Here is an 11007-nt window from a genome sequence, read left to right as displayed (position 1 = left end):
ACACTCCCACTCCGGGGCAGGGAGGGGGATCCCGCTCTGTCGCTAACCCCGATCCCACCCACAGCGCCATCCGCAGGGGAACAGAGGGCCGGCCGCACTGCTGTCCCGGTCCCACGCACGTTCCCATCCAGGGAGGAGAGAGCGCTCCTGTCCCGTCCCCGGGGGAAGGGGCGGTCCCGGCCCGGGCGGGGCAGCTCTGGCCCCGGTCCTGCCCCGTTCCCAGCGCCGGGAGGGCGGTGCGGCCCCGGCCCGGCTCACACGCGGCACGGGCGGCACCGGGAGCGGCGGCACCGGGCGGGGGAAGGACCAAAGCCGGGCATGGCACGGCCTCCCGAGCGGGGACATCGGCGCTGAACCCCGGCAAGGAGCCCCCGGCACGGAGCTCCCGGCTCGGCATCACCCGGTGAGCGCGGCCGCGGCGGGCGGGGGACAGTGCGGGGACAACGGGGGGACCACGGGGGGACCAAGGAGGGATCATGGGGGGATGTGGGAGGACCACGGGGGGATCATGGGGGGATGTGGGGGTGCCCACGACAAGGAAGGACAGGAGGCGACCTCCAGGATGGAGTGGGAAACTCGTGAATGGGGTGGGAATGGGGACACGCACACACGAGTGGGACACGCACGGACACACACACATGCACGTACTCACGGAGGTGGTGGTGGCACTCGTTGCTGTCTGGGTGACACGGGTGACACAGCGCACCCAGCGCAGGGCGAGGGGCACGGCATGGACAGAGCCGAACCCCGGCTCTCCTCCTGTCACCCCCAGGTACTGCCCGGAGTGCCACTGAAAAAGCCCCAAAGGGCTCCAGAACAGGGCAGTGGGAGCCGCAGCCGGCAGGGAGGCGCTGGCCTGGGCGGGTGCTGGCACGAACGGGCACGCAGGGAAACCTCCTGCTCCTCTTCGCCTGAATTGTTGAGGTTTTTATGCATTAATTCACAATAATGTCTTTGCTGCTGAGTTTCTCCCTTCCCCGGGGAGTTCTGTGGCTGTTCGTCCGTGATTTCCTGCGCACAGCTCAGGTTAAACCATGGAGCTGACTCCCTGCTTTGCTCCGCGTGTTTTTCCGTCTCTTTGCGTGCTGGGCTCCCTATGTAATTTCTTTGGGGAGTGTTTTAATTTACACTGCAATGGTGACACTCTCACCTCAAACTGTTTGACTCCTTCTAGCAGCTCCTAACACCCCAAACACCCTTCTTCCCAGAGGTGGGCACCGGCTGACATCGCCGCAGGAACAACTTTAGGGGCAAAACATCTCATTTCTCTTTCTGTTCCAGTTTGCTTATCAGTTTATTGCAAAAGCCGCTTGGCAACCCGCTGCCTTCCTGTGCACGAGGTGAGGAGCAGCAAACCCAGCTCTGGGGGGCACCAGCACTGGGGGATGGTCATTGCTGCCAAAATTGGGCCGTATCATTACCACCAAATTACTCTTGTTTTCCCTCAAACAACAGGTGGCTGATAGTTTGAGGGGCTCCATGCAAAAGGAGAGACCCCCAAACGCTCTGTTCCCCAAAGCACAGCCACATCCCAGGGCTTAGTGGGTTATAAAGGCCCCAAAAGGATTTCTGACGGGCCGTGGCACCGAGTGACTTTATCCTGTCTCTGCCCAGCGCGATTTTTATCTCAGGTTGTTGACAGGGAGCCAAAGCCACGAATAGTTCTCTGGCAGCCGAGCGTGCTGCCGGGCAGCCCCCACCAAAACCTGCCTGGGAACCACCCATGCAGCAAAGACTCCATGGGAAAAAGAACCTGTCCCCCAAAGTCCTTTTTCTGCTGGTGCCACGGTGATTGTGTGGTCCTGGTTGTCCCCCTGAGCGCCTTTGGTTTCTCCAGGGTGGTTGTGACTCCCTTGGTGTGGGCAGGAGGCTGGGAGGTCTCCATGGAAATGTCCTTTCTCCCACATATGACATCTGTAGGGTCACCAAATCGGCCAGGAACTGGAGCCACACTCTTCCCTCTGACTGCTTCCTCCTGTGGGCATCTAAAGGTCATGGAGGGGCAAAACCAAAGTCAAACTCCTGACACAAACACCATCTTGAACCTGCAGGAAGCCTAAAGGAGCCTAAGTACTCAGTTTCCCCCATGGAATTATTAAAACTGGAATTTTGAGGGCTCAAATAGGATCTGCCCCAATCCCACAGCAGGGAAAAACAGGCAGGGAGCATCACCCCTGCTGAAGCAGGAAGGGAAGTGTTGGTGAAGGGATTAAATATTGGCCAGGGTTGATGTTTGCGTCCAGCAGGATCCATCCCCAGAGCTCTGCCGTGCTGGGAATTGAGTCAGGTTCTACTGAGTGAAGGTGCCCTTAATTACCATTGTCACTGATGGTTTTAATGCTTTCTCGATTCACTGTAAAGCCACAGATTTGATTAATCTCAATTGATTTCCCATGGTGTGGAGCAAGGCAGGAGGTTTTGGTACCCCCAGGGAAGCAAAAGCTGGAAGGGAGATGGATTCAGGGAGGAATTCAGGGAGTTTCTTGGGGGAAACCAGAAATTCCCAGAAGAAGGGATTTCTCTCAAAGCAAAACCTTTTATTTGACCTCCAAACAAAGTCATGAAGTTCTTTTAAACTCGTTACATTTTTTCTCCAGACTTTCTCTCCCCTTTTTAGCTTGGATCAAGTTACTGAAAAACCCTCTAGGAAACCAAAACACCCCCAGAAAAATATTTTTCACAGAGAACACAAATTCAACTCTGCTGTTTCTCAGCCTGCTGACAGGAGGGGAAACTGAGGCAGCATTCCTGGAGTGGAGCTGCCCTCCAAAGCTGCTTTTTTGTAGGGACAGAAACACAGATTCTTTGCAAGGTTTTGCTTTAATTGAGATGTTCTGGCTATTTTGGGGATGGAGGCAGGGGTAAGCAGGGATAAAGGAGGGATGTTGCCTGGCAGGGAGAGGGATAAAGCCCCTTAAAGCTGGAAATGAGTTTTGGGGGTGTCTTGCCTTGGGATTGCTGGGGAGAAGCGCTGGGAATGATCCTCAGCCCACACTGGTAGCTGGGGCCAGCCTGGAGGAGAAGGGCTCTGAAGGTCACTGTGGCAGAAAGGATCCAAGGGAAAGGGCAGATGGAAAGCAGCAGCTTGGGCAGGCTCAGATTTCGGATCCCATCTCACAGCTCCAAGCAGACAGGCTTGGGAGCACCCAAACACCTTCCCTGTTTGCTTTTGGTCACAAAGGCTTGGAACCACAGCCCCAGAGCAGTGAAGAACTGTTGTTATCCTATTTTTGCTATCATATTTCTAGAGTCCCATACCTTCTGGGGGGGGGGGGGGGGGGGGGGGGGGGGGTAGTTCCTCACACACAGCTCTTCACAGCAGCGTTCCTCCATCACCACAACTCCTCCAAGGCTCTCCCTGCCTGGCCAAGCCCAGCCCCTTTTATCCCAGTTACCTTCACTGGCCACAGCTGCAGCCCAGTGAAGGACATCACAGCTGCAGCCCATCTAGAACAACTGGGATTGGGGCAAGGCCACCTATACAATACATAGGTTTTACTATAACTCAAAGGCCCCTTGTACAATACATAGATTTTACTATAACTCAAAGGCCACCTATACAATACATAGATTTTACTATAACTCAAAGGCCACTTGTACAATACATAGATTTTACTGAGACTCATAGGCCACTTGTACAATACAATGATTTCACTATGGCTCAAAGGCCACCTGTACAATACACACTAAGATTCAATGGCCCCCTATAAAAAACAATCCCAGATCGTTTTGCTTCCCAGAGTCTCGAGTGGTTCCTGATCCTGAGCGAGGATTTTGATGAGTCCACACAATGCCTCAGAATGAGGGCAGGGAAAACACCCACGTTCTCCGTGTGTGCTTTGGAAGGCAGTCAGGGAGAAGATGTGGTGAACGAGGGGATCGTGGTTTCAGCCTCAGCATTAAGCAGTGGGAGCCGTGGCACCACCAAGGGCTGCCTCTGTGAGGTCCTGCTGGGAAATTAATCCACATTAATTATTTGGGAAGGCCAATTAAACCTCATCAGCCCCCTGTGAAAACGTATTAATCACAGCCATGACTTGGTTGCGCTTTGCTGTGTTCAGTGACTTTGCTGCTGCCTGGCAAATTCCAGTGTAAAACACAGCTGGGATGGCACTGGGAATGCTGGAAAATGGGGCAGAAATTAGGAGCCAAGACCTTTACTTGGGATTTTAGTGCCCATCCCATGGGCTCCCTGTGGAGTGCTGCCCATTCCTGAGCTGCCCGTGACCTTCTCTCATGACAGCCCCCTCCTCTCCCCTGCTGCCTGATCCAAATATCCCTGCAGATCCACTTACAGGAGCATTTTGGGATGCTGACTTCACGTGCACGTGCCTGTGGGTGCTGTATTTGAGGGCAGTGATCTGCCCAGGCTGCTCTCCTGTGCTGCCCTCATCCTCTGGCACTGAGGTTTTCTGGGAATAAACTCATGGGATAAACGGGTGCACACTGCAGAGAGAGGGATGGTCCAGCCACTGCAACCTGCACGTGGTTCAGCACGGAGGAAACTGTGAGTGGATGGCACCCAAAAAGCTGTGCCTGGTCAATGCCAGAGGAAAAGCCTCCCACTGTGACCTCAGAAGGGGCCAGGAGATGAAGTGATGGGGCAGATGCCGGTGGCTCTCACCAAAGCATCGTGGTTTGTTTGCTTTTGGGGATCACAGAAGTGTTCATCCCACTTGGCATCCTCAGGGATTGCTGGTTCCTCTCCCTCCCCTCATCCTGGGGCTGGGGGTGTCACAGCTGGCATTTGTGGCACCTGTGGGCACAGCAAAGGGCAGTGCCAGCTGCCAGCCCTTGTTCCCCCATGTGCCTTGGCTGGCCTGGCCTCTCCAGCTCGCTGCCTGCGGATGCAGTGAGGGGGTGGACTGCAGCCACGGGCCCTGCACACACAGCACGTTTTGTCCTAGGGATTCTGGGCAAAACGAGGCTAAAAAAGAGGGAAAAGAAGGGCTTCTGCATTGCCAGAAGGAAAAGGAGGGAGAGCACGACAGCAAGGACAAGGCTGCATTCAAACCAAGCAGCAAACACTGTTTGCTCCTTGTCCTGAAGGTGGGGATGAGGGACCAGGCACAGGAGATTCCCCACTTTGGCTTAGGGACGGAGCATGGCTGGGTTTTCTCACTGGAGCCTCAGGAGCCTGGGAAGCTGAGCTGGACTTCAGGATGATCTCCCCCCATCGGTGCTGGGTTCCGTGCAGGGCAGAGAGGGAATGCAGACGGAGAAATCCATGCCAGGCTGAAGCCTCTGGAGCTCTGTAAGCCTTCCCTGAGCCTTTTGGGGCATCTTGTGTGGCTTCCCTCGGTCACGGTGGCCTGCCCAGCCCGTTTCATCAGCTGCCAGCTCTGTGGGCAACCTCTCTCTGCTGGGCCACAGAGCTGCACAGCTCAGAGGGAAGGAAGAAATTGCAGACAACAGCAGCTGGAAAATGTTTTCCCATCTGCCAGAGCTCTGTTAACCCTCTCCATCCACAGCCACACTGCTGAGGGCTCGGGGGGAGCAGGATGGGAGCAAAGCTGAGCTGAGTGCAGGAGAAGCAAAACCCCGAGGCCAGGACAACGCTGGCTCCTGATTTTCATCACAGAGTGGTTCCCAAAGTTGTGTTGGGGTTTTTGCAGATACTGCAGATCAGCTGGGATGTGTGTGTGTGTCCTTGGGAAGTGTGAGCCTCAGCCAGCCCTGTTCCTGCTCTGCTCCAAGGGGAGAGCAGCAGGATGGGGGAAACATCATCAGGGATGGTGGCAATGCACTTCTGGACAGGTTGATTGATCCAGGCCCCGCAGCAAGGACTGGAGTTATCCCCTGGTGATGGGCTGGAAGCATCACTTCATCCCCTCTCCCTCAGCAAACAGTTGTCAAGCTGCTTTTTAGTACCAAAGTGCTTTGCTTTGGTGGGACACCATCCAGGCTGGCAGCTTCCAGGATACTGTCACTGCCTCCTTCCCTACAGCATCTGGGTTGAGGTAGGGGCAGGATAGCTCTGGATCTGGTGTTTATTCTGCCACAAAGGGCATGGCAACATGCCCTCAGCATGGTGGCACCAGGTTAGAGCTGAGCCCTTCACCCAAAAAGGCTGGGATTGCTCTTTCCCACCTGAAATCCTGATAAGGTTTGGGCCAGGGTACATCCCACACGCTCATTCCAAGGGCACCTTTCCTCAGAGCCTTTCTCCTGCAGGAGCTGCTGCTCCCTGAGCTGCTGGGCTGGATTGTCTCCCTGTGACCCCCCATTTCCACGGGCTTCCCGTAAGGCAGGGAACAGCAGGGACACCAATCCGGCTCCTCTTACGGGAAGGGAGGAAATACATTTTAATTTGATTCCTGACCCATGGGCTCGCTCAGAGATCGTGTGTCAGCAGAGCCCAGGGCACAAAAGGGCCCTTGTCCCTCCTCACAGACAGGCCAGGCTCTGTGTGTCTGCAGAGACCCTTTCAAGGCCATTTTTCTCCTCCCAGCTAATCAGTTCCGTGCAGAAACCAGCTCTGCACAAGCAGGGCTCAAGGCCAGCGAGCAGGACTGTGACCTGGCCACCATCAGCCCAGCACTAAACCCATTAAAGACCCCTCATCCTCATCAGCAGCCAAGGCAGAGCCCCTATGGTGGAGACCCTGCTCCTTTTGGCAAGGTTTGATTACAGGGTGTGATGAGGTTTGCCCTACCAGAAGGAGCTGAAGACCTCTGAAATGGTCGCGAGGTTTGCGTGCTGAAATTCCACTTTCTAATCCTCTCTGCCTGGAATTTAGCAGGATGCATTTCTAGTGGTGCTCAGCTGGGTCACCCCTTGTGGCTGGTTATGCACAGAATGGAGCATCTTTCCTGTTCTGAGATGCAGGAGAGCAAATTTCTGTGTGAACCTGGTGGGAAGGGCGGTTCGGGACATTGAACTGGGCTGCAGGACCTCTGAGGTGGAGTCCCACATGTAGCCTGGGGTTTGTTGGTGACTTTAAAGCAGCCTGGTTCTTCCTCTGTGCTCCAGATGCAAAATGAGGTTGAATAAAACTCACCTGATCCACCTGACCATAATTCCTCCATGCCAGGGTCTGCTCAGTTGTGTCACCAACACCGTGAGGCCATGGTGTCTGTGGCCAGTGATGTGCTGCCCTCTTGAGCCGTTGTCTCCGTGTCCTTACAGCCTCTTTGCTGTCCCCCCAGGGTGATGGAGAACCTCACAACTCCTCCAGCCTGGACCAGGGTCACCAACAGCTCCTTGGAGCCGGGTGGCACAGATGACAACCCCTACAAGTGCGTGTTTGACGAGGACTTCAAATACGTCCTGCTGCCCGTCTCCTACGGCATCGTGTGCGTGGTGGGGCTCTTCCTCAACCTGCTGGCCCTCTACGCCTTCATCTTCAGGATCAAGACCTGGAACGCCTCCACCACCTACATGTTCAACCTGGCCATAAGCGACACGCTCTACGTGGTGTCCCTGCCCCTCCTGGTCTACTACTACGCCATGGGGGACAACTGGCCCTTCAGCGCGGGGCTGTGCAAGCTCGTGCGCTTCCTCTTCTACACCAACCTCTACTGCAGCATCCTCTTCCTGCTGTGCATCAGCATCCACCGCTTCCTGGGCATCTGCTACCCGCTCAAGTCGCTGCGCTGGGGCCACGTGCGCCACGCGCGCAAGGTCTCGGTGGCCGTGTGGCTGGTGACCGTGGTGTGCCAGTGCCCCGTGCTCTTCTTCGTCACCACCAGCGCCAAGGGCGACGCCATCACCTGCCACGACACCTCCAGCAAGGAGCTCTTCGGGCAGTTCGTCATTTACAGCTCGGTGATGCTGGTGCTGCTCTTCTGCATCCCCTTCCTCATCATCATCGTCTGCTACTGCCTGATGGCCCGGCGGCTGCTCCAGCCCACCCGGGGCATTTCCCGCCTGTCCCGCTCCAAGAAGAAGTCGGTGAAGATGATCATCATCGTCCTGGTGGTCTTCATTGTTTGTTTTCTTCCTTTCCACGTCACCCGTACCTTGTACTACTCCTTCCGGAGCTGGGACCTGAGCTGCCAGACCCTCAACGCCATCAACCTGGCCTACAAGGTGACTCGTCCCCTGGCCAGCACCAACAGCTGCTTGGATCCCATTTTGTATTTCTTAGCAGGGCAACGATTTATGAGGTTTGCGGGCAACAAAGTGCCGTGGAAGCCTCAGAACGAGGTGGCTCTGGGCATCGTGCCCAACAGTCACCTGGGAACCAGCAGCGACACGGACACACAGCTCTCCAAGGATCTGAAATCCTAGCTCTGCCCCGCAGCAGGAGGGTTTGTCCTGGCTCTGAAGGGAGGACAGGATGCTCTGGGGCCCGAGGCTTTGGGTGTTTGGGGTGCCTGGGGTTGCCCCCGCTCCGGCGTGGTCTGTGTCAAAGGCGCTGCTCTGCTTGTTTTGTTGTAATTTTTTCAGGAAGGTGCAGCTGTGGTTGCACACATGAACCCTGGTCTGTGGCTCTGCATCCCAGGCTGCCCCTCTGATCAACGCTGAGGTGACCAAATCCGGGGAACAAATCGTGCCCTGAGTGCCCTGAGTTATTTTCCCAAGCAAGAACACTGTGTGCAGAAAGTCTCCCTAAAGAATTCTGTTTGCAGATTGCCTGGCACAGGGGGAGCCGGAGTTCCTCTGTGCCTTGGCATGGTAGGAAGGGCTTTGGGGGGATGAGGAGAGGCAGCTGCAGTTCTGCTGAGCAGATTGATGCAAATGTCAAGGACAAGTATCACCCACAGAGGAAAGGGTCTCCCACAGCTTTGCATCCCTGCAGAAATGCTCTCCCAGCTTCAAGCTGGCAGGGCAGGGATGGGATTCCCAGCTCCTGTCCAAGGGCTGCCTTTCCACTAACCTGATGGACATTCCATCCCACTGGAGTGCCCTGGTAGCAGCCCACTGGAGTTTACTGGTACCATCCAGCAGGTCCCCTGTAGGTTTCTCCAGTGGGGCCAACATCTTCCAAAAAACCCATTAGTGCTTCCCAACAGCAGCAGTCACCCTTTAAAAGCTTTCAGGAACCTGCAGCTTCCAGCTGCTGGCTGTTAATAATCATCTCCAGCTCATTAAAATTTAAGGTGAGCTCTTCATGTATTTTTTTTTAACCCCCTTCCTGGTGGCTCATGTTTCCAGCCCAGCAGCACAGACCAGAGTTCATCCCCTTGGCTGAGCGCTGCCATGTCCCCATTGCTGTCCCTCAGAGGTGACAAAATTTGCCAGCACCAAACCCCGAGTTGAGGAGCTGCAGGTGGTGCTGAGCTTCAGCCCATTCTGCCTGGATTTGTAAAAAATGTCCACAGAACATTTCACCTGAAGGTGCTCCTGGTGTTTTTCCCTGTAGTTGTTGGGTTGGAGAGCCCGAGCCCAGGTCCGTGGTTTCCCTGCCAGGAGGACGCTGATTCCTCCCCCCAGAAATGAAATTGCTTGAACTGCAGCACTGGACGAGTCACATTTTGTAAAAGCTCTATTTCAGGACTAGGCAAACACATTTGATGTTGGCTTAGACCCAGGCCTTAGCTTCTCCCATCCTTCCTTGAGAAGTTTGGTGGAGACAAAGGCGCACCATGATGTCACCAGGTGTGTTCAGTCACGGGTGACTGGGACCATTCAGGGCTAACTGGGAGTTCCTGTGCTCCCACCCCAAAGGGGAGCTCTTGTCCCAACCAGCACTGTCACAACCACAGCAGGCAAAGGCAAACAGGACATCTGCAGGTGGTTCATGCCACCCTCGAGTGTGTTTGGGATAGGATTGGGTTAAGAGCGGCCTTGCACCATGGCAGCACCTTTATTCCTTTGTTCTTGTGGAGGGAGCTTGGCCTGATGGGGAGGGTCATGGCACAGTCACTGGGGCGAGACAAACAGCTGGGAGAAATGAATTCAGCCAGGGCACCGAGCTGGTACAAACATCACTCCAGGCCAGGCCTTGCCCGGCCTCCCACCCTTGCCAAAAAGCAGCGGGGACACGTTCCGTGCTTTGAATAATTCAACAAAAACATACCCAAAGTTTCCTCCTCTGGTCCTGCTTGGAAATAAATCCCAGCTCCCTCTGAGCTGGCCACCACCCTGGCAGCACTGCCAGTGCCATCAGGGGTGTCCCTCATCCTGTGATCCTCATCCCAAGTGATCCCACTGGCCTATGCAGAGCACTTGGAGAGGTACCAGCTGGAAATCTAGCTCTAGACTCTTTTCTGTTTTTGTTTGTAAAAGCACTAACTTATACTAGAGAGAAAAAAAAAAGGTGAGTTTTATGACAGTGACTGTACATTTTTATTTTTGTAACATGCAAACACCTCAGATTTCTGACAGTAAATGAGTTTATTTCTACTACAAGCACTTCTCTGCTGTCTCCTCTGGTATGCACAAAGATGGGTATTGTGGGTACAAACTGGGTTCTTGAGTACCATGGAAATATTTTAAGCTCCAGGTACAGCTGTCCACTCCTTTGAATATCTTGATCTCCATCTAATTCAATGAATTCAATCTCCACTCTTGATTCAAGATTTTCATGGGGCTGGTGCCACCAGTTCTGGAAAAATCCAGAGACAGCTCTGAGGTCATGGGGACAAAACCCCTTGGAGTGTGTCAAATTCAATAGCCAACCTTTTTAGGTTGTGTGCCCATAGTTTTGGTAGATTCTCCTAGGCTGCTCTTGCTGAAGGCTAGAATAAATTGTTAGATTAAGTAATTAATTAACATAACTCAAAATAATTTGTCTCCCATCCCATATAACTTATTTTGTTTTTCTGGCTCTCCCAGCCACTCAGAAGCTGCCAAAACAACACGTTGGAAACCTCTGGTTCTCAGAGGGGTTCCTCTCTGGGGACAATGCCCAGGGACCAAGGGCTCACACGTGAATAGGTTTCACTTCTGGGATTTAGAGCATCCTTCCCAAATCTTTACTGCAATGACTCTGCACAGCTCATCCAGCCCTGAGTCACCCAAACCCAAGAATGAGATTTAAGGAAGAGAAGCAGCCACTGATGGGGAGCACAGAGGCTGTGCAGAGGAACGAGCAGAAAAAGCCACCCAGCCACGCCAAGT

The 11007-nt window shown here is 54.4% G+C and overlaps 1 protein-coding gene across 1 annotated transcript; it reads left to right on the top strand.

The window, feature by feature from the left end:
• The first annotated feature begins 236 nt into the window (after window positions 1-236).
• P2RY2 (purinergic receptor P2Y2) lies at window positions 237-10296 on the top strand. The gene is made up of 2 exons (XM_059466311.1): window positions 237-403; window positions 7149-10296. Exon 2 carries the CDS (start codon window positions 7153-7155, stop codon window positions 8230-8232), a length of 1080 nt encoding a protein of 359 aa, XP_059322294.1. The 5' UTR covers window positions 237-403; window positions 7149-7152; the 3' UTR covers window positions 8233-10296.
• The last annotated feature ends 711 nt before the right edge of the window (window positions 10297-11007 follow it).

Source organism: Ammospiza nelsoni, chromosome 2 (genome assembly GCF_027579445.1).
Source record: "Ammospiza nelsoni isolate bAmmNel1 chromosome 2, bAmmNel1.pri, whole genome shotgun sequence".
Classification (NCBI taxonomy): Eukaryota; Metazoa; Chordata; class Aves; order Passeriformes; family Passerellidae; genus Ammospiza; species Ammospiza nelsoni.
This window is presented reverse-complemented; position numbering and strand designations above follow the sequence as displayed.

What these genes read in the sequence shown, in the direction of transcription:
- P2RY2 (XM_059466311.1), top strand. Translation starts at nt 7,153, where the DNA reads ATGGAGAACCTCACAACTCCTCCAGCCTGGACCAGGGTCACCAACAGC.